This window comes from Echinops telfairi, unplaced genomic scaffold (genome assembly GCF_000313985.2).
Source record: "Echinops telfairi isolate 266 unplaced genomic scaffold, ASM31398v2 ScPeMD7_1;HRSCAF=3_0, whole genome shotgun sequence".
Taxonomy (NCBI): Eukaryota; Metazoa; Chordata; class Mammalia; order Afrosoricida; family Tenrecidae; genus Echinops; species Echinops telfairi.
In genome coordinates this window covers 39,786,116-39,809,127 of record NW_022103896.1, presented here as the reverse complement: position 1 = coordinate 39,809,127, position 23,012 = coordinate 39,786,116, and the positions used below count along the sequence as shown (strand labels likewise).

The 23,012-nt window shown below is 35.4% G+C and overlaps 1 protein-coding gene across 1 annotated transcript in view; it reads left to right on the top strand.

Annotated features, from left to right (window-relative positions):
* The window catches only part of VPS13B (vacuolar protein sorting 13 homolog B), an 809,204-nt gene that overhangs the window by 113,563 nt on the left and 672,629 nt on the right, over positions 1-23,012 (top strand). Inside the window, exon 16 of the mRNA XM_004697697.2 lies at positions 14,819-15,000. Within this exon, the coding sequence (XP_004697754.1) occupies positions 14,819-15,000 (182 nt within the window). The remainder of the gene's footprint in view (positions 1-14,818; positions 15,001-23,012) is intronic.

Sequence of the window (23,012 nt, the reverse complement as noted above, 5' to 3'; positions counted from 1 at the left end):
ACTGCATCATTTTGATTTCTCAGCAATGTACAGGATTCTTGTTTTTATGTATTTTTGCCAATACTTGCTATTTTCTTCTGATTACATCTATTTCAGTGAGTGTGCATATCTCATTAGGGTTTTTAGAAGTATTCAGTTTGAATTAGTAGTTCATTGCAAAAAATCAAGGCTACATTTTTATTTTAGTCATATAGAACATTCTCATTTTCTCCTACCAATTATTAAATGGCTGTTAAGTTCAAATAACATTTATGTTATAAAATTATAAAATATGTTCACCTCAAGCAGCACAACAGAATGTGATTTGTATTTTACAGCCATTTGGAAATGCTAGAGGTGTAATGTAAGAATATGTGAAGATAGTTAGTGCTGGTGTCGATAAATGGCAAAGGGACATTTAATTCAACTTTCATGAAAAGATATCAGCAATATTGATAGAAATTGTAATATGTAATCCCTAGTAATTATAATATGTAATCCCTAGTAATCCCATATTTAAGAGTGGAAACTACAGGAATAGTTAAGTATTAGCCAGCTAACCTAGCTGTTCAAAATCACTAGCTACTCTTCAGGAGAAAGATGAGGCTTTCCACTCCCATAAATGATTACAGTCTTGGAAAGCCACAGGAGTAATTCTGCCCTGCCCGATAGGGTTTCTATGAGTCAGAATCAGCTCAGTTGCAGTGAATGCGTGACAGTGAAAATGTTCTAACAACCTAAGAATAGATCAGTATAGGGATAGTTAAGTAATGTATGTTTATGTAGTATAATATCATTTATGCATTGAAAAGACCAATATTAAAAAAAAGCACGTCTATATGTACTGGTATAGAGATACGTTTCTTAGTACAAAAACAGGTTGCATGTTATACAACAAATACTGTCAGGCCCAGGCATTACATGTATGTTCACTTAGGAAGCTGAATGGAGGAGGGTGGTGGTGGAGAGGGATGCCAATAAAAATTTAAATGAAAACATAAACAAAAACCAGGTTACATGTTTATATATGGTATTCTTGCTAAATTTATAAGCATTTGTATGTATGCATTAAATGACTACACAGAGGTCTTACATATGTATTCTAAGCTCATAAAATTGGTTATCTTTTGGGGAGCAGAGGAAGATTGCAGGGAGCAATGAGGAACTTTACATTGTTTGCTACCATTAAAAAAAGTTTCTTTACAGCAAGTATTTTTGTATTTTTTAACTTAAATAGTCATATACAGAATTAAATATAAGTTTCTTGGTTTTTAAATTGCTTTCACTTCTTTAGTTAGTGAATTTTTATAGTCACTTTATTTTGGAAAGAGTGAACTCATCTTATTTTACTGTACAGGATATGAGTAATAACAAAAATACATTTTTGGAACTAATTTGTAGATTCAAACTTTGCATTTCAGGACTCTACATAAATCTTTAGAACCAGGAGTTGCTAAGGATATTCTTTCAATTGCTCTGAGGTGTGTTGATTTTAAAAGAATGGATCGCTATTTCTTAAGTGTATGTATAGCTAAATTTTTATGGTATACCTGTGAATGTGAATGGATTGTTTAATTTGTTGGCATCAAGCAATAAGTGGTATTTCCATGTTTTTTACTTAAATATTCAGAAAATTTCTTCATAGAAATGCCAGGTTACACAAAAACTTTCATCAGCTCTTTATTAGAATTTATCAGCAAATGGTATAAGCTGAGTCTTTAAAAGTGTTTGTTAATTGGGGCTTATTCATTTTCCATCCTTGCTGCTACAAACTCAATCAAGACCTACTTGTCCTATTCCTTTAAATTTATCCTGGAGTTTTTCCAAGTTGAGTTTTAATGAGTTGTTTATCCCCCTAGTTACATTAGGATTTATTTTTCCCTAGAGAGTAATGTTTGAACTGATAGTTTTTAAACCTATTCTGTAAAATGAGCATATGCTCAGACTAGGACTTCTGGATATGAGAAATAGGTATTTGTTAAGGAAGTTATTTTATATTCACCCATTTTAGATACTAAAATGTAGGTTTAGTGATTTTCAAAATAATGGGTAAATCCAGCAATCGTTAAGACATTTTTTACTGTGAATTCAGTGATTTTTAAAAAAACAAAATTCAACAAATTTGTAGTAGTGTAAATTACAAGGGGAATTAGACTTTTATTGCATGCATTTTCATTGATATTATAATGAGTCTCTCTAAAATAGTTTAAGTGAAGTTGTAAAAACACTTCATTTGTTTAAAAATTTTTAAGGCATAGTACAATGTTAAGGTTTGACAAGTAATGAATACAGGGTATTTGTGAGTTTTTAGCTTGTTAACCTGTTATAAATATTTCAAAATTAATATAAGCACAAGAGAGTAAAAGATCTATTTAATGATATTGCTACATTAATAGGTATATATGTATGCTACTATCTATAATCATTTTTAAATGATGTACTTTGTTTTAAAAGCTACCAGAGTAACTGACGGAAGTAAAATAGAACATACTTTTATTTGTGATTAGCTCCAACTGAAAGGAAAAAAAAAACGCACAAGAACATGACCTGCACTTATGTTATAATAGATTTTTTTATTACTATGTTCTAACTTTTTGCAGAAACTGAGTTATTCCCTTTGATTTTAAATAACTGTGCTTTCTACACTTAGATATTATTAAAATGTACGCTGATTTATCTTTTCAGTTTGCATAGAACTATTTTCACATCTTTGTATTTGCAACTATTTTAAGTAAGGTTTGATGACTTGAAAGTTAAGCACAGGTATATACAGTAGGTGAATTCTTTAACATAGTAAATACCAACTTGTAAAAAAAATGTCATTTAGAATTTATATGATGGATAATTATTGTTATAAAGACGTGCTGTCTGCTACTCTAAAAACAAAAACAACCCAACCTAGTTGTTGTTGAGTCTATTCCAAATTTTGGTAACCCAATGTGTTACAGAGGAGAACTCCGTTCCATAGAGTTTTGAAGACTGGGCTTTCAGAAGCAGATTGATAGGAGGCACTTCTTGGTGGGTTCAAACTGCCAACCTTGGCCATGGTTGATGAGTGTTTACCCAATTTTGCCTACCCTCCTGCTCCATGCTGTCATTGTTAGGTGCCTGCTAGTCTATTGTAACTGACAATCCATGTACAACAGAGTGAAACACTTCCTGGTCTTGCTTCATCCTCTCAATAGCTGCTGGGTTTGAACTCATTGTTGTAGCTACTGTGTCATTCCTTCTCACGGAGGGTCTTCCTCTTTTTTGGTGACTCTACTTCACTAAATATGATATCCTCTTCCAGGGATTGGTCCCTCCTGATAGCATGCCCACAGTATGACTTCTGAAATGACATAGACTATTTGTCTAAAAGATAGAATGGCTAGGTTAATTGTAAACTTTCACAATGCTTATTTTCTTCAATTAGTATCATTACTAATAAAGTTGTTTGGAGGGGATGTTAAACAGTTTGAATAGAAGTTTGATAACATTTGATAATATTTTTATTAGTTTTAAATTTTGATGGAGTTCATTTGTTTCCTTTTTTTGCTTATGTTTTTGGTGATATATTTAAGAAATTATTGCCTAATCCAGGATTATAAAGATTTACACCTATGTTTCCTTCTGTGAGTTGAGGGGTTTTACATCATTGAGTCATTTTGAATTAATTTTTATAAGTTATATGGTAGAAGTTCAAATTCATTCTTTTTAATGTGGACTTTCAATGTCCCAGCACCATTTGTTGAAAAGATGTTTTTCCTCATTGAGTTTGCAAAAAATTAACTGACATGTGAAAATTTTTCTTCTTCCCTGTATAACATAGTTAAAGTGAAGGGGAAGGGAATGAACAGATAGATCCATATGATGTATAGGGAAATATGGAGTTGTAGGTATACATATATTAAAAGTTGGATGAAAGTGGTAGAATACTGTATGAAAAAAAATTAGTTGACCATAGATGTTTGTGATTATTTCTTGACTCATTTTTAATACACTGATCTATATGTGTACCCCTATACCAGCACTGCTCTGTTTTGCTTGCGGTATTTTTGTAGTAAGTTTTGAAATTGTAAAGTTTAAGTCCTTCGATTTCTTTTTATTACTCCCACCCCAAGATTGTTCTGGCTTTGTTAGGCCCCTTGAAATTACATATATTTTTTTTAACGTGAGTTTTAGTAGTACCATTTTCTTTGTTAGGATTTTGGGCAATTTTGATAGAGATTGCATTGAGTTTTTAGGTAAACTGTGGTAGTATTGTCACCTTAATAATACTGAGTCTTTTAATCCGTTCAAATGGATACTTCCATATATTAATGTCTTTAATTTCTTTGAATAAAATTTTATAGTTATCAGTTGATAATTCATACTTCTTTTAATAGATTTATTGCTAAGTTACTGTTTTGGTAATACTGTAATTTTAATTGCGTTCTTAATTTCATTCTCAGATTGTTTATTGATCTGCCTAGAAGAAACTGATATTTTATATACAGCTCCATATTTTGAAAATTTGCTGAGTTAGCATATTAGCTCCATTTTTATGTGTTTGTGTATATATTCTTAGGGCTTTATCATATCTGTGAATAGAATTAGTTTTATTTCTTCTGGATTGATCTTGGTGTCTTTATTTCCAGCTCGTTTAATTTCCTGTCTAATCTTTCTACTACAAAGTTGAATAGAAGTAGCAAGAGTCGACGTTCTTTTTTTGTTCTTTATCCTGGGAAGAAAAAATTTCCACTTTTTACTCTTCATATGAAGTCTCTGAAGTTTTATAAATACTTAATATATGCTAAGCTGTTTGCTGTTTTTCTTTAACATGATAGGGTGTTAGATTTTGTCAAGCAATGTTCTAAAATGTCAATATAAATAACCATTTGAAGTTTTTTTGCCTTGTTAATATGATATATTATTATTACAGTGGTGTATTTCCCATGTTGAACCATTGTTTTGTCCCTGAGACAAATGTTTCCATGATGTGCCTCCACCCCCTACCCCCATTTAAATTGTGATCAAAACACATACAAAAAGGTGTGGTAGACAGGGGGAACCGATTACAAGGATCTACATATAACCCCTTTCCTGGGGATGGACAACAGAAAAGTGGGTGAAGGGAGACGTTGGACAGTGTAAGACATGACAAAATAATAATAATTTATAAATTTTCAAGGGTTCATAGGGAGGAGGGTGGGGAGGGAAGGGAAAAAATGAGGAGCTGATACCAAGGTGTTCAAATAGAAAGCATATGTTTTGAGAATGATGATGGCAACAGACGTACAAATATACTCAACCCAATGGATGTGTGTATCGATAGTCATAAGAGTTGTGTGAGTCCCCAATAAAATTATTAAAAACTATATATCAGTTCAACAACTTTACATGTATAATTTAATGACATTGATTAAATGTCTTCAAGTTGTATAACCATTCTTGTTATTTCCCAAATTAGCATAAACATGCTAATGTACCCTTCTCCACCAACAAGCAAAAACTCTCTCCCCTTCCCTTCCACCACCAGTGACTACTAACATTGTTTTGGCTTCTGTGATGGTGTTATGTGTTAGGCATTGGCCTACTAACGTCAAGTTTAGTAGATCCAACCCACTAGCTGCTCTTTTAGAGAAAAGTGTAGCTTTCTCCTTCCATAAAGTTTTATAGTCTTGGAAACCCTATACTGTGAATTGAGATTAACCTGATGCCCCAAACTCAAAAACCAAACTCACTGCCATTGAGTCAATTCTGAGTCAGAGTTAACCTTACAAGGCAGAATAGAGCTGCTCCAGTGGGTTTTTGTTCTTTTTGCTTATTTCATTTTATAGCTGACTTGTTTAGCTCAGCATAAGGTTTTAAAGGTTGATCCACGTTGTCTCATGCATTAGAACTAACTTTCTCTTTCTGGCTGAATAATATTCATTCCATGGTATGAATATAGCATAATTGATCTATTCATATGTTGTTGGACATTGTGGAGTTTTTCACCTTTTGACTATTTTGAAAACCACTACAATGATAACTTGTGTATATGTTTCTGTGTGTATTCTTTTATTTCTTCTGTAAAGCTGGGATATCGCTAAACCATATGGTGGTTCTATGTGCAACTTTTGAGGAATTAATAAACTGGTGGCGCTTAATACTGATTGCTTCTCTTTGATATCGTTTTCTTTATGTCTTTAAACATAATTAACCTAGCAAGGTTTCAGCAAACACCGCACCTAAAGACACATCATGATAAATGGAGAAAAGATTGAAGTTGTCAAGGATTACATTGTTTGGATTCACAACCAATGCTTTTGGAAACAGTCAAGAAAGCAAGCAACCTGCTGTGTGGGGCAGATCTGCACAAGACCTCTTTGAAGTATCGAACAGCAAGGATGTCACTTTGAGAGGAGTAAGGGGTATTGAATTTTCAAAAGACTCTTGCATGTGAAAGCTGGACAATGAATAAGACCAGAGAAGAATTGATTCATTGAATTATGGTGTTGGAAAAGAATATTAAAAATATCACAGGGAAAAAAATCATAGACTTCAGAAGAACAAACAGAACTGTCTTGAAGGAAGAACAGCCAGAATGTTCCTTAGCAGCAAGGATGGTGATCCTTGCCTCACATGCTTTGGGCATATTATCAAGAGAGGCCAGTCTCTAAAAAAGGACTCAATCTTGGTAAAGTGGCAGATTAGCATGAAAAAGGCAGACCTTTGATGAGGTGGGTTGACATGGTGGCTGCAGCAATGGGCTCAAGCATAAGGATGATTGTGAGGAAGGCTCAGGACCAAGGGCAGTGTTCTCTCTGCTGGACACAGTGTTGGAGCTGACTACGAGCTGGAGCTGACTCAACCGCACCTACTAAGAACAGGTTAAAGAAAACCAAAATTGTTACAATTGGACCACTACACAACATCAGGATAAACCGAGAAAAGATGGGAGTTGTCAAGGATTTCACTTCTCTTGCATCCACAATCAATTCTCCTTGAAACAGCAGTCAGAAAAATCAAATGACATATTGCATTGGGCAAATCTGCTGCCCAAGTGTTAAATCCCCAAGATGTTACTTTGATGACTAATGACTAAGGTGCACCTGGCCTGAGTCATGGTATTTGAAGATGCCTCATAATTGTGAAAATTATACAATAAATAAGGATGATCAAAGAAGAATTGATGCATTTGAAATATGGTCTTAGTTAATAATATTGAAATTTCCACGTACTTTGTGCCATGTACCATGTACAGAAGCATAAATTTGCCTTGCAAGTTCAGTCAGGATGCACCCTTAAAGCAAGGGTGGTGAGACCCAGTCTCACATACTTTAGGCATGTTATCAAGAGACACCAGTCCCTGGGAAAGGCATGTTTATAAAGTACTACTGTAATTGTTATTATTTTCAGTAAAATTTTCCTTGTATGTGCTATTAATGATTTTGTTTTATTTGTGCATTCTTTCATATCACATTTCTTTGGAAATGTACATGAAAATGAATTATTTCTAATCAGCTGGCCAAGTAGCTTGCTGTCTTCTAAATTTCTTGGCATAGATGATTGAATGCTTCATTGACTTGTTGAAAAATGTTATTTGATATTTTGTTGATTCCTAGAGCCTTGCTTTTCACTACTTTAGGCCTTCCGTGCAGCTTGGACTTCTTCCTTCAGTACTGTCGGTATTTGATAAGTCATTCCCTGAAATGTTGAATGGTGACTTTCTCTTTTGAGTATAGTGTCTCTGTGAATTCCTTTTATTTTCTTTTGATGTTTTCTGCATCGTATATAAGTGTGTGCAAAGCTTAACATGATTAAAATGATAGACCATTTTAGACCAAGAGGCACCATTTATTTACCCAAGATCACAGTTCAGAAGGGTTAGGAAAAACAGGAGGAATGGAGACGGGAAATAATTTTAGGAGCTTGAATGGGTGATGTTACATGGAGGCATCGCAACGAGTGAGGTGAAACAGAATGTCTGTCATTGAATATCATCAGACTTGCAAGAAAAAGTAATGACAAGAACTGAGAAGGGAAGCCCAAATACACCTAGGGGCAGGAGGCAGGGATCTGGAGGGTTTGAGTCGTGGCCTTAGGGTGAGTGGAGAAGCTTAATGCCGTATATTTCTCCTGGCTTGGAATCACCACGTTTTCGGTTAGGTGCTGAGTGCTTCAGCCACTAAACACTTGTATTAGACTTTGATTAGTACAGAGAGTTTCCTTATTATTAATATTTTGGATATAATGTAGTACCTTTGTAACAAATGCTGTATCATTAATTATTTTATACGGTTTATTCTATATATTATATGAGGAAGCTTCAAAAAGTTTGTGGAGAAATAAAATGAAAAGATAATGGGATTTTTCCATGCACATTTTGAAGCTCTTTCATATTCTTCGGTGGGTTTTGCAAATGCATTTATTCAGTATTATGGTATTATACAGAATAGTTTCTTTTCCCTCAAAATTGTTGAATTCCATCTCCTCATCCGTCATACTTTGCTCAGCCCCTACTCTCAACCCTCTGGCAATCAGAAATCTATTTTCTTGTAATTTACCCCCACCTAAAATGTCATATAAGTAGAACTGTGCAGTAAGCAACCTTTTCAGATTTCTTTTACTTAGTAATGTGGATTAAAGATTTGTTCATATTTTCATAGTTGACAGCTTATTAGTTATTTTTAGCCCTGGATAATATTTCATTGTCTGGATTTACCACAATGTTTGTTTATCCATTAACTTATTGAAAGACATTGTTTATTTGCATTGATTTTTTGTCAGTTACAGAGCTGCTGTGTAAACATTTGTGTGGTGCTTCTATGCAGACAAATGCTTTCAACTTATTTATGTAAATACTTAGGAACATAATTGATAGATTGTATGTTCAGTTTTATTCGGAACTGTCTGCACTCTCATTTAATGTGCATGCACCATTATTTCTTAGTGACATATTGAGAATCTTTTTTTATACTATCTGTATATCTTCTTAGTTGAGCTAGGTGTTGGGCATTCTACCCATTTAAAAGATTGAGTTAATTCTTGATACCTTAATTGTAACAGTTTTGTGTGAATGTGTGTGTATTTTCGTTATCAATTGTTTGTCAGATATATGTTTATAAATGTTTTTCCTACTTTTTGGTTTTTTTTTTTTTTTATTGCCTTTGGAAGGGAAGGTTTTGATTTTAAGCAAGTACAATTTGGCCAGCTTTTCTTTTATGAATTGTGCTTTTGATGTTATACCTATAACTTATTTTGGAGCCTGAGATCACCCACATTTTCTCAGATGTTCTCATTTAGATGTTCTATAGTTAATATGTTGTACATTTAGGTCTGTGATTCTGGATGTTAATTTTTGTGGACGGTGTGAAGTCCTTGTATTTGGTCCAAACAGTTGTGCCAAAACTGTTGGGCACAGGTCAGCCGCAGAGAAGATGAGAGTTGTCAATGAAAATTTTTAATGTGTGGCATTAGGATTTAGAAGCATTTCTTGAAAGAATTGAACAGGAAATGAAATATATCCTTCACCAGTTTGAACCCTATGACATGGCACAATCGAAACCCTGGCTGCCAAGAGGCGTACGTTGTCTCACAGCAAAAGGATTGGTCAGGAGCCAAAGACATGGCAGTTGTTTGGGGGCTGCTCAGTGTATTTGATTGACTTTCTAGAGGGCCATAGAATGGTAACATACGTGTATTCTGAGAGGGTTTTGAGAAAACTAGCCAAAACTGTAGCACAAAAACACCCAAGAAAATGTTCCTAGAGAGTTCTTTCCACCATAACAATGCTCATTTCCATCCTCAAACAAGGGCAATTTTGTCATTGGGTGCAATGAAAATTCATTAGGTATCAATTTTACAGTCCTGAATAAGTTCCTTCTGACATCTGTTTATTTTCTAAACCTGAAATGTCTTTCTAATTTACACATTTTAAAGACATTTTTCTTCAGTTAATAATGGAAAAAAGACTGCATAGACTTTGTTAAAACTGTAGGACTCTTGGCCTTTAGAGATGGACAGGATAGCAGGTAGCACCTCTTAGAAAAGTGTCTTGACCTTGCTGGAGCTTAAGTTGAGATATAATGTTTGCATTTTTTATACCTTAACTCTATTTTCCATGAACCTTCTGAAGTCTTCCTGTATCAATGCCTAGTTTAATTCCATTGCCCTCAACAAATATACTCTATGATTTCAGTCCTCTTAATTTTGTTGGCATAAGTTGTATTTCTTAGAATAGCATGTAAAACAACAAATTTATTGACATATAATTCATGTACCACACAATTCAATGGGTTATATTAGTAAGACTTGTGCATTCCTCCACACAATTTTAGAATATTGTTTTCATTCTTGCATCCATTATCATTAGCTCCCCATTTCCTTCCAACCTCCACTGCTGTAACCCTAAGAAAGTATTAATCTGGTTACTACCTCTATAGATTTACTTTTCCTGAATTTCACATAACGAGTATCATACAAAAAACATCCTAACAGCCACAAATTAAAACACAGAAACCTCTCAATTCTGAAGAAAGCAGACATTTAAAAAAAGTGGAACAAGTTAAAGATGGGTCTGAAGGGGAAATGAATGGTAACAGGTTAAATTTTAAATTAAGTCTATGTACAGTAATTCACTTTACAGAGCAATCTGAGGATAAGACTATTCAGACCCTTGACCAACGGACCAAGAGAATTCAGTGGAGGCTTAATTTTTTAAAATCGTTTTATTAGGGGCTCATACAACTCTTATCACAATCCATCCATACATCAGTTGTGTAAAGCACATTTGTACATTCATTGCCCTCATCATTCTCAAAACATTTGCTCTCCACCTAAGCCCCTGGCATCATCTCCTCATTTCCCCCCCTCTCTCCCTGCTCTCCCCTCCCTCATGAGCCCTTGATAATTTATAAATTATTATTTTGTCATATCTTGCCCTGTCTGACGTCTCCCTTCACCCACTTTTCTGTTGTCGGTCACCCAGGGAGGAAGTCACATGTAGATCCCTGTAATCGGTTCCCCCTTTCAATCCCACTCTCTCTCCACCCTCCCGGTATCACCACTCTCACCACTGGTCCTGAAGGGATCATCTGTCCTGGATTCCCTGTGTTTCCAGTTCCTATCTGTACCTGTGTACATCCTCTGGTCTAGGCAGATTTGTAAGGTAGAATTGGGATCATGATAGTGGGGGTGGGGGAGGAGGAAGCATTTAGGAACTAGAAGAAAGTTGCATTTTTCATTGTTGCTACATCACACCCTGACTGGCTCGTCTCCTTCCTGAGACTCTTCTGTAAAGGGATGCCCAGGGGCCTGCAAATGTGCTTTGGGTCTACACTCCGCACTCCCCCCCTCATTCACTATGATAAGATATTTTGTTCTGATGATGCGTGATACCTGATCCCTTCGACACCTCGCTTCTTCCATGTGGGCTTTGTTGCTTCTGAGCTAGATGACCGCTTTTTTACCTTCAGGCCTTTAAGACCCCAGACGCTATATCTTTTGATAGCCGGGCACCATCAGCTTTCTTTACCACATTTGCTTATTCACCCGCTTTGTGTCGGGAAGGTGAGCATCATAGAATGCCAATTTAATAGAAGAAAGTATTCTTGCATTGAGGGAGTACTTGAGTGGAGGCCCAGTGAGTGGAACCTTATTTTATATGGGAGCTCTGTAAAGGGATTTGAGGCTTTCCCAATCAAGTATAGCCTTCTGCAAACCGGTGCTCAAATTTTAGGCGAATACAGCCCCTACTCCACCTTCGCACCCCCATAGATCATGGATTTAATTATTAAATTTTATATCACAAAAATTATATTAATTTTTATATGGTATGCTTCTTCTGTGTGCACTTACCTGAAGAATAGTATATATCTTAATGAACGTACATTCTGCTGTGGTTGAAAGGGAGGTATTATAAATGCCAGTTTGGCCAAATTGGTTGTGTGGCTGTGATAGTGAACCGTGTGGCTTTAAAACATGTAATAGTACCCTTGCCTCTCTATCTGTAAATGTGATCCTATTTGAATTCAGTGCTTTTGTTGTGTTATTTTAGTGTGGTCATTCCAGAATATCATGGGTCTTAAATCTAGTTTCTTCTGCTTTAAGAGCAGAATATGTACAGACCCACTTGGGGAAGACAGACACCAAGAACACAGAGGTTGCAGGGAGCCATCAGAAAGTAGGAGAGTACCATAAATGACTTCGTGTCTCAACAATTGTGTGGAAATAAATTCTTGTTCTGTATAAAACCGAAAAACCAAAACTCCCTGCCATTGAGTGGAGTTTGACTGAAAGCAACCTTTTACAGCAGAACTGCCCCTATGATTTTTGACACTGCACATCTTCACAGGAGTAAAAAACCTCATCATTCTCCTGTGGTGGGGCTGGTGTTTTGAATTGATGACCTTGTGGTTAGCAGTGCAGCCCTTAGCCCACGAGACTCACAGCACATGTCGTCCTCATGCATTACAGATAGGAAGTTCAGTGGGAATTTGAAGAGATGAAGGAACAATCATTTCTAGCTGGGTACATTGGCAAGAGAGTTGATTTCAGGTATGCTGCTTGGTATCCTTTTACCCACCCAGGCACCGTTTTTTATACTCTTTTAAAGAAAAAAAAAGGTTGTGGAAAATATATGAGTGGGCTTTGAAAAGTTGGTGGGAAATTTCCACATCTTTTTAGCCTTTTTTCCCATAGATTTTTTTGAAGCCACTTTTTATATTCCATTCCTTTAACATATTTTTTTGTAGTTGATTTCTTGTTGAGCGTATATGTGTATGTGTACGTATTCGTATTTATATTTTTAATGCAATCTGTCTTTAATAGGTGTGTTTAGAACTTTGACATTTAACGTAGTCATTGAATTTTGTGGTTTAAGTTTGTCATCTTGCTATTTTCCATTCTTTTTTTGTGTTCTTTGTTTCTCATTGTCTTACCTTCTTTTACATTGAGTGTTTTTAATTTTTTGCATTTAATTTCTACTCTTAGGTAATCGCCCACTGCTGTGCCAATTTATATTCACATATTGCTGTAAAAAATATTAGTGCATTTACAAACATACATCCTGGAGGTGGGGTGGTAGTGGTTAGCAAACAAATGTAGAAGATCCCACCCTGTAAGTAACGTGAAAATATAGTTTGTGTCTGTGCTAGGATTTGTTAAACTTCTTATTCCTTCAGTTTTCTAAGTTAGAAAGATTTTGACAATTATTTTTATAAATATATATATTTTCCTGATCCGTTCCTTGCAGTTTGTTCTTCTCACTGGAACTCCACAGTTCATTAAACCTTTGTTCTATTAGTGAAGTCTTTTTCTACTTCCTCTGCCTTGATCTCTTGGTACCTTCCTAGGAAATTTAGGAAATTCATCTCAGAATTGTCAGTCAAGGGAACAAAATAGAAAAGCATTTACTCCTGTTTTTATGGGCTCTGCACTAATGGATTGAATGATTGCACCTTCTGGTGTCTCAGATTTTAGGGTAGCCTTAGAAATGGCAGTAACATTTGCCTGCACTAGTTCTCCATACCAGAGGCAAGAGTAAGAGGTAGGCCTGAGAGACTGAGGAAAGAGAGTGACCGAAGGCACTGCCATAATACCCTAAAAGATGCCAATGTTTCCCCAGATAGCTGTAACAGGAACTCTGCAAACAGTGGCTTTACAGAACAGAATTTGAATTTCCTAGTTAGAGAGGCTATAAGTCCCATTCGTCTGATAGTTTGGTCAGTAGCCTTGCTGATCCTTTGTCTCTGGGTGATCCTTATATGCCATCTGTCATTTACGTATGTGCATTAGTCTCTGTGTAGATTTGACTCCTTTTATAACTGTGAAGTGATTATGTTTGGGATCCCCCTATACATTGATATGACCTCACCTGATGAATTGATTACATATGTCACATTAGAGTGCATTGTAAAAGGTAATCATGTTGGATTGCATCCACAGGTATTTTGGCAGGACAAGGTTTCTTTTTCTTCCTTTCTCTTACCTCTTGTTTCTCTTTATTCCACTGCATTAAAAGAAAAAAGTGTCCCACTTCTACAGGTATTATTTAAATGCCTCCTTGATTTGAAACTTTATTATTTGGATAATTTAATTATGTGAGACAGAATAAGACATTGTATTCCAGAGTCGAAATGTATTCTGTATTAAAAGTTAAAAAAAAAGTTTAAAAGTATTTTCTATGCCACTGTGAGGGATCATGGATATAGGGTAAAGAGGTACCTGCGAGAGGAAATGTGTAGGCTAGGGACCTCTGGGTTAGATTACCTGGTATAGATCCTAGTTTCTCTACTTATTATGTAACATTCAGAAATTTATTTTCTAACATTCAGAAACTCAATCTATTTGAAAAATAAGGATAATGATCAAACTCATTGCCATTGAGTTGATTGTGACCCAGAGTAACCCTATAGGACAGGGTAGAATCACCCACGTGGGCTTCTCAGACTGTAGCTCTTTATGGGAGTAGAAAGTCTCATCTTTCTCCCAAGGATAATGATAGAACCCCTCTAATTGGATTATTATGAGAAGATACAATGAATTAGTAGATAGAATTAATTTAGAATAACAGACTAGCTAGTAAACTTTTTTAAGTGGTTGTATTACTTTTATAATTTTGTCATTGATTTGACCGAAAATTTATAATCAGTTGAACAGAATAGATGCACGTGAATGTATGTATTGATATTTTAATATGTATTTTTGTTTCAGTATTTTGAAAGTTTCCAAATAGTGAAAGATTTAAAAATTAACCACCAAATTACATGTCTACTTGATATAATACTGTTTTAAAATATGTTGAAATACTTATCTCTTTTCTTAAGATTTAATTTAGTATACATTTTTTGTGCACGCTATTTATTGTTATTAAAAATTTTTTTTAATATAGGACCAAACAATCGCAGATCCCTATAAATGAAGGTATATTTGAACTTCCAAATCTTACAATTCAAGCTACAAGAGCACAAACCCTTCTGCTGCAAGCAATATATCAAAGTTGGTCTCATATTGGCAATGTCAGCTCTTCAGCAGTGAATGAAGCTTTGATGAATGAAGTCTTCCAAAGTGCAGGTAAGGGCATAATCTTCTTGACAAGTATATGGAAACTTCTTATTAGAGATGACGAATATTTTATCATTCAAATCCGTAAGTCTAGCATGCCAACTTAATGAAGTGTATTTTTGTGAAAGGGAAGGTAGTGATAGCTCATGTGTAAAATCCAGGGTGGGAGTGAAGCTGTCCAGTTTTGTTCCATGGCACCGATCGCTGAGATGTATTTATAGTTGAAGAGTGTTATTTTTTTACCAACTCCTTGTACATTTACACTCAGCCTTGCATAAATAATTTATGAGGGAAGAAGTGTATGTTTGAAAAGATAAGTAGGACATATTTTAATACAATATGCTCGATTTTTCTGGTAAAGCAAAATACAAATTTTGCTGATAATACTTTAAGAGCTAGTACAAAGTTTTCCTATTTGTATGAAAAATTTAATTGTAAAGCCTGAATGACTTACTTCACTAACAAAAATTTCAATTATCTTTTGCAATTACTGTTAGGTATAAAAGTATCCTCACCTTGCCACTCAGTTTACAGATTAAAAACTTAGTTATTTTACTTCAAAGTGACATTAATTTTGTCACTAAAACAAAATAGTCTCACTAAGTTAGTGTAATCATGTTAAAGTAATACTGTTTAAATTTTGTACTTTGTCTATAAAATATTTTATTGTTTTTATATGGTGCTTTTGAAAGTTTTATTTTAGACCTTAATATGGGGCATTATATGTTAGACTCTTTAAAAATGTATTGTAAATTAGAATCTTCTGATTTGATCTAGCCAGTGATTAACATAAAATTTTATAATTGTTTTACCAGGCTTTAGGGTTTTATAAAGAATGAGAAGAGAAAGGTTCTGTTAGGCTGAAAACTTTAACTTGGGATTTACAGCATGTCTTTGCGATTCTTCAAATCTCCAGAAATAGTATACACATTTTATTCTGTGTATATGCACATGCATCCATGCACACATGTATATAATTATATATATGTGTGTGTGTGTGTGTGTATACATACACACATACATACACACATCTTTCTAGCCTACTGTTCAATTGATTTTATAATTAAATGTAGTGACTCTATCCCTCACAAATTATTTTATTGACATAGCTACCATTAGCTTTCCTATTTGCCTATGCTACCTCCTCATTCTTTCACTTAAAACCTATCTATGTATTCATGCTTTAGGTGTAGTTCTTCAAAATAGCATATAGGTGGGTATTTTTAATCAAATCATACAATTTACCTTTTAGTCTAAAACGTAATGCTTATAGTGGGATTATCGTTCTTTGACCATGCCCTTATTAAACTGTTTTATGTTACTTTTTGTACCATTTTTGCTGTGCTTCATTTTTTGTAATCTCAATTCTTTCTGTTTTTGTCTTTTTGTCTGTTTAAATTATTCTTTTTAATAAAATGTTAATTAAAAATAACTGATTCTACTTTGGAAAAGTTAGATAATTATTTAAAGAGTAAATATAGTTACTTTATAACCCAGAGTTTCCATTTCTAGATCTATGCCCTTGAGAATTGAAAATCTATGTTTACACAAAATTTTGTACATGAGAAGTCAATAATTGCCAAAATGTGGAAATAGCAGAGTTGTTCATTAGTTGATGAATGGATTAACAAGCTACTCTATCCATAAAATGCATTCAATTTATTTGTAAAAAGGATTGAAATACTGATACATACATACTGTAGAATCTGTGTGAAGTTTGAGAACATGCTAAATGGAAGAATCCAGACCATGAAGATCATATATTGTGTGGTTCAATTTGCTTAGAATAGGCAAATTTCTATAGATAGAAAAAAGTAAGTGGGGAAGGTTGGGAGGTGAGAGAGTGAGCCATAACTGGTACAGATGTTCTTTATAGAGTTGTAAAAAGGTTATGGGGTTAAGTAGTGATGACAGTTAAAATCTTAAGTTCTTTTTATTTTCTGGGTGAGTTTATGAGGATTGAAGAAAATATCTGTGTAGAATTATATGTTCTTCAGTGCTGCAATGATGAGTCCTACATCCCTAATGCTAACAGAAGCCAAAATACAGTTAATAGAATAGAAAAATAAAAATTAAAAGTTTTATATGAATGCTTCTTATAGATATTATTTTGTGCATTGAATTTCATTAATCCGCATGTGATACAGGTAATAGGGTAGTGAACAGCTTGCTACCTCTGTCAGGCATATAAAGTATTTTCAGTTTTCAGCTATAGACATTTCGGAGAATTCATGGAAGTTGTGCATGAAGATATTGATTCCTTCAAAGCCACTATATTTCTTTGAGTTTTAGTTAATTTTGTCAGTTGTAAAATGATAATGATATTTTCATATCTACTCCTAGAGTTCTTCTCAGTGTCTAGTATGGTATAGTTTTTTGATTTATTTTGCTTTTCTTTGTGTCCTGGACATGAGACTCTGTTGTAGTCATCCATTTGGGCATGTTACCAGTGGAAACGCTTCTAGGACATAAGGTTCCTGAAACTGAGATAATCTCTGTAGTGGAATCTAGATGATAGAGTCGGTTAGCTGAGAAGATAATAGTTGGTGTCAAGGGAAAGGGACCAGATTTCAACCCAGTGCTCCAAGATGTGAATGCAATATACCAGCATGAAGCAGGGAGCCAGTAGACAGGTCTGAGGAGCTGCCCCCAATCCCAGCTATGTGGACAGCCGCCTCTCCTCCCAGAAGAATTTATTTCAGAGGACAGCACTGAAGCTACAGCTCAGGGAGAGAGACATATCTGATTAGAGTACACGGAAGCAAATGAAGGTGGGGAAAGAGAGAGTGGAGCACATCCTGGCCTACCAAGCCTTGAGGACCATATCCCCACTCAGAGCAGCCAATGCACAGAGAGGACCATATGGCCGGCCCTACTACGAAACACAATATCCCTAATTGACCCATAACCCTAGAGGGGACAACACTGGAGACACCGTGTGGGAATTGCACCTGATATGACCCCACCATACTGAGGCAAAGCACTAAGGGCATGCAACAGAACAGCAAGGGGAACAGAGCAAGGAAGTCCCAAGGGAATACCAAAAATAGACTTTTGGGCCATGGTGTGGCACCCCATCAGACTTGACCAGAAAACAGTGCTAAAGGTCAACAAACAGACCTTGAACTATTTACAGGCTTTTCTTTTTTTGTGTGTCACTGGTTGTTGTTTTACTTTTGTTGCTTTGTTTTGCTCTGTCTTGTTTTTGTGCACATTGTTATCTCTACAGGTCTATCTAGATAAGATAGGCAGGACAAAAAATCTGGAGGAGAAAACTAAGGGACCTACAGTTCTAGGGGGACATGTGAGAGGAGGATGTGGGGGAAAGGAGTGGTGTTATCAAACCCAGGGACAAGGGAACAACAAATGATCTAAAATCAATGGTGAGGAGGGTGTAGGAGGCCTGGTTGGGCTTGATCAAGGGCAATGTAACCGAGAGGAATTACTGAAACCCAAATGAAGGCTGAGCATGATAGTGGGACAAGAGGAAAGTAAAAGGAAATAGAGGAAAGAACTAGGAGGCAAAAAAAAAAAAAAATTAAAAAAACCAAAGAACAAAGAGGTAAAGGGCATTTATAGAGGTCTAAATATAGGCATGTACATATGTCAATATATTTATATGTAAGGATGGGGAAATAGACCTATGTGCATATATTTATAGGTTTAGTATTAAGGTAGCAGATGGACATTGGGTCTACTCAAGTACTCCTTCAATGCAAGAACACTTTTTGTTTTATTAAACTGGCATTCCATGATGCTCACCTTCCCGACACAATTGCTGAAGACAAAGTGGGTGCATAAGCAAATGTGGTGAAGAAAGCTGATGGTGCCCGCCTATCAAAAGATATAGCGTCTGGGGTCTTAAAGTCTTGAAGGTAAACAAGTGGCCATCTAGCTGAGAAGCAACAAAGCCCACATGGAAGAAACACACCCGCCTGTGTGATGATGAGGTGTTGATTTGATCAGCTATCAGGCATCAAAGAACAAAAAATTATACTATTGTGAATGAGGGGGCGTGCAGAGCAGAGACCCAAAGTAACCAGGCATCCCCTTACAGAAAGGTTGCGGGGAGGAGATGAGCCAGTCAGGGTGTAGTGTAGCAATGATGAAACATACAACTTTCTTCTAGTTCTTAAATGTTTCCTCCCGCCCCCCCAACCCCCAGCCCACTATCATGATCCTAATTCTACCTTACAAATCCAGCTAGACCAGAGGGTGTACAGTGGTACAGATAGGAACTGGAAGCACAGGGAATCCAGGACAGATGAACCCCTAAGGACCAGTGGTGTGAGGCGATACCGGGAGGGTGGAGAGAAAGAAGGTGGGGTAGAAAGGGAGAACCGATCACAAGGATCTATGTATAACCCCCTCCCTGGCGGAAGGACAACAGAAAAGTGGGTGAAGGGAGCCATCGGACAGTGTAAGACATGACAAAGTAACAATAGTTTATAAATTATCAAGGGTTCATGAATGGGAGGGGGTGAGCGGGGAGGGAGGGGAAAATGGGCTGATACCAAGGGCTTAAATAGAAAGCAAATGCTTTGAGAATGATGATGGCAACAAATGTACAAGTGTGCTTGACACAATGGTTGTATGTATGGATTGTGATGAGTTGTATGAGTCCCCAATAAAATGATTTAAAAAAAAATGTTAGAGTAAAAAAAAGTTGTCAAATTCAAAGGGCAAGGCAAGAAAGCAAATAAGAATAGTGAGTAGTGAAATTGATGGGAGCAGAACATATTTAAGACTGATACTCTGTAAAGAAAGTGCGCACTGGTGAGCTCTCAACATTTTTCTTTATGAGAGGCTATGCCAGGCTCAAAGAAACCTGTTATGAATGATAATGATGGCTTATGCTAGGGGTTACAAGGAGAGCACAGTAGTAAATCTGCAAATGAATATGACAATATAGTGGGATAGAATAAGTGTGAAATCCTCGTTTTTCATGTACTCTTCATACACTGTACTGCAGTCTTCTTAGCATGTTTTATCTAGTGAGCTGTATAATATCCAGAGCTGGATACCTTAGAAGTTTTTTGTATAGAATGAGTTGGCCTACCCTTTTTAGGTTGCTGTTTCTCATGCATTAGTTTCATTGACTTCTTACTAGTAATATTGATGTTGGCAGGTTATATATCCTGTTTTACAGATGGGAAAATTTATGCTCAGAATAATTTCATGTTTTTCTTAAATATCATCCCACAATTATTCACTGACTAAGCTAGTTTTCAAAGACAGTTTTTTTTACCTGTTATTATTATTTCTGCAGCACCAAACTACCCTGGTATATGAGATCCATAATAGGTGATGATAATTAAAATTTATTACTTCACTAGAAATTATTTTTTAAAAGTATATGTTAGAAATATATTTAAAGGAACCACTGTATTTTTACAGAAGGTATTATATATACTGCATGGTTCTTGAAAACAGTACAAAACTCAAGCATGAGTTTCCTATGAGCACTGTATATGTTATATGTGTGTATATAGTTAATATAGGAACATTATATGTGGGAAAATGTCAGACATAAAAACATGTTACAGTTTGAATTAAGTAGATATTATTTGGATTAGTGAAAATGCATTATACTTAAATAAAGCTTACATTTATATTGATACATATATTGACATAAGTAATTATACATATTTTGTTTTTGCTGATACTCAGTGGAAATTCTGATCCCTGGCATTTTGCCAGAAGATAAAATCCATACTAATACATGGCGTTGGTTTGCTTTGGAAAACAGGGACTTGCTACTACCTTTCCTTATTTAGCTTGTCCATTCTTTTGTTGACAGTCCAGTTCCATTAATCTGGTATTTGAGGGGAAATTATTTACAGACTTTAAAATCCATTCAAAGGGTGATCAAATGGACATATCAATCTCTCATTTAAGTGATGTCTTGATGTTAAAATAAAAATCTGCTTTCCAGAAAGTAACTGTAAAACTATTTTATGCGAGATTTCATGTGGGATACCTTAATGGTTGAATAATAAATTTTACCTCATAAAAACGAAAATTCAATAATACAGTAGCTTTCTCAGCTCAGTAGCATCTGGTCTATTCTCAAGAGAGCCAATATTTTCCAACTCATTAGGATCATGTCGTTCTGTATGTCGTCAACATTGACTTAGCCAAGCTACCTTTACTTACATAACCGCCAAACTATTAAATAGGTCTCTTGTGGAGTGAAGTCAAATATTCCTCTTTACTTTTGCCTTAGAAGAGGGGAAGAAAATGTACATACTGTAACATTTAAACATCTGGTCTAAAACCACATCAGTATAACTCTGAGCAAAGTTAAGGATTCGATATTCTTCCCAGGTGTGCATATAAAACGGGTTTTGGAATTGTTGAAGAGTTCTTTAACCACTTAGGGAGAACAGTGAGATCTAGGGGTAGGATTTCTGTATTCTTTCATTTTCAAGCTACATTTTTCCGTCTGAAAACACCCCTCAGTGAAGTCTGAAACACATTGTGGAGCTGTTGTTAATGCTCTTTGCCAGTTAGGGACATTGACTCCAACTGTGTCCTTGTCTAAAAATAGAAGTGAGTAATTACATTTTCATTAAGAGCTAATGGAAGTTTTCCATAGTTAAATTGAAGGAAAAATTTGCTTTTGTGAAATTTGCTATAAAGTGCTCTTAAGTTAATTTTGCCTTATGAATGTTTTTGAGCATAAACAAAATTTCATGTTCTCTGTGTTTCATGAGTGTAGAGTTCCTTTACAAAATATACATTATTAATAAATCTATATGTGGGTTAAAAACTCATTTTCAATGCAAATGAGGAATGTTCATCATAATAAATTTGTTTCTCTACTAAGACATTTAATGGTTGTTCATTTCTTTTTAATACATTTGACATAGGGATTTTAAGTATCATTAAAAGCAGAACACATGAGTGACTAAATCTAGATAAAATAAAAATGTCCTCAGTGTGGAAAACATGAAAGAGTACCATAATTAAAATTGAGGATATTTATTGAATTTTTGTAAGGTAAGCAATATATATTTTCAGTATAAATTGTGATTTCAGTCTTAAAGTATTTTCCTAAAAATGTGATAAATTTATATTGATATTAAAGTGACTAACAGAGGAGTTAGATTTGTTGTAGCATAAACTTTTCCCTTTTTCCTCTGAAGCAGACTATAACTATACATTTATTATTTATTTCCACCTAAATTGTACTTCTTCTAACTGTGTTTATTTATTTATTAAACATTTGAAACATATGCATTATACATTTTAAAATTCTAGGAAAGGTAACTTAGGAAAAGGAGAGGATTTTAATTAGGGATATAGCATGTTTTATGTCAGGTCTTTACAAAAAGTTACTTATGACTTTAACTATGTACATAGGTTAGTTAATTATGTATAGTATGAAGTATTATACCTCCTTTGGCATTGGGGAAAAAAAGAGAAGAAGAAATATGAGGTATATCTGGTTTCACACCCAGCCAAACCTGTTGCTGTTGAATGTATTTCATAGTTATCCAGGAGGACAGAGTAGAACTGCTGCCCCATAAGATTTCCAGGGCTGTGATCTTTGAAGAATTCACACGGCCACATCCTTCTCTCCAGACCCTCTTCCAGCTGCCCCAGGGGCTTCTGTGTGAGTTCACACTGCAGATCTTTCACTTAAACACCTAGAATAGCATGGAATACCATAATTTAAGAGTTATGGACTACACTGGGACAGACATTTCTACAAAGTTAGAATTAATTAAAAGATTTGGAAACAGAACCACCACATTTACCACATTTGAGTTTTTAGTTTATTGTGCCAACCTGGCTTATAAACACACGTGGGGTTAATTGAAGGGCAGTGGAATAAATGGCTTGGTCAGCCTCGCCTTTTCAGTTCTCAGGTCTCTTGCTTTGTGATGGTTGGACCAGGGTGTAGCTGCCTTAGCCAGTTCCCTGCTTCAGCTGGCAAGGCTAATTTCCTGCAATACATCCCTGAGGAGAAGCCACATGGACCTATCCCGTTGCAGCCCTGGGTGCTGGAGCAGCCG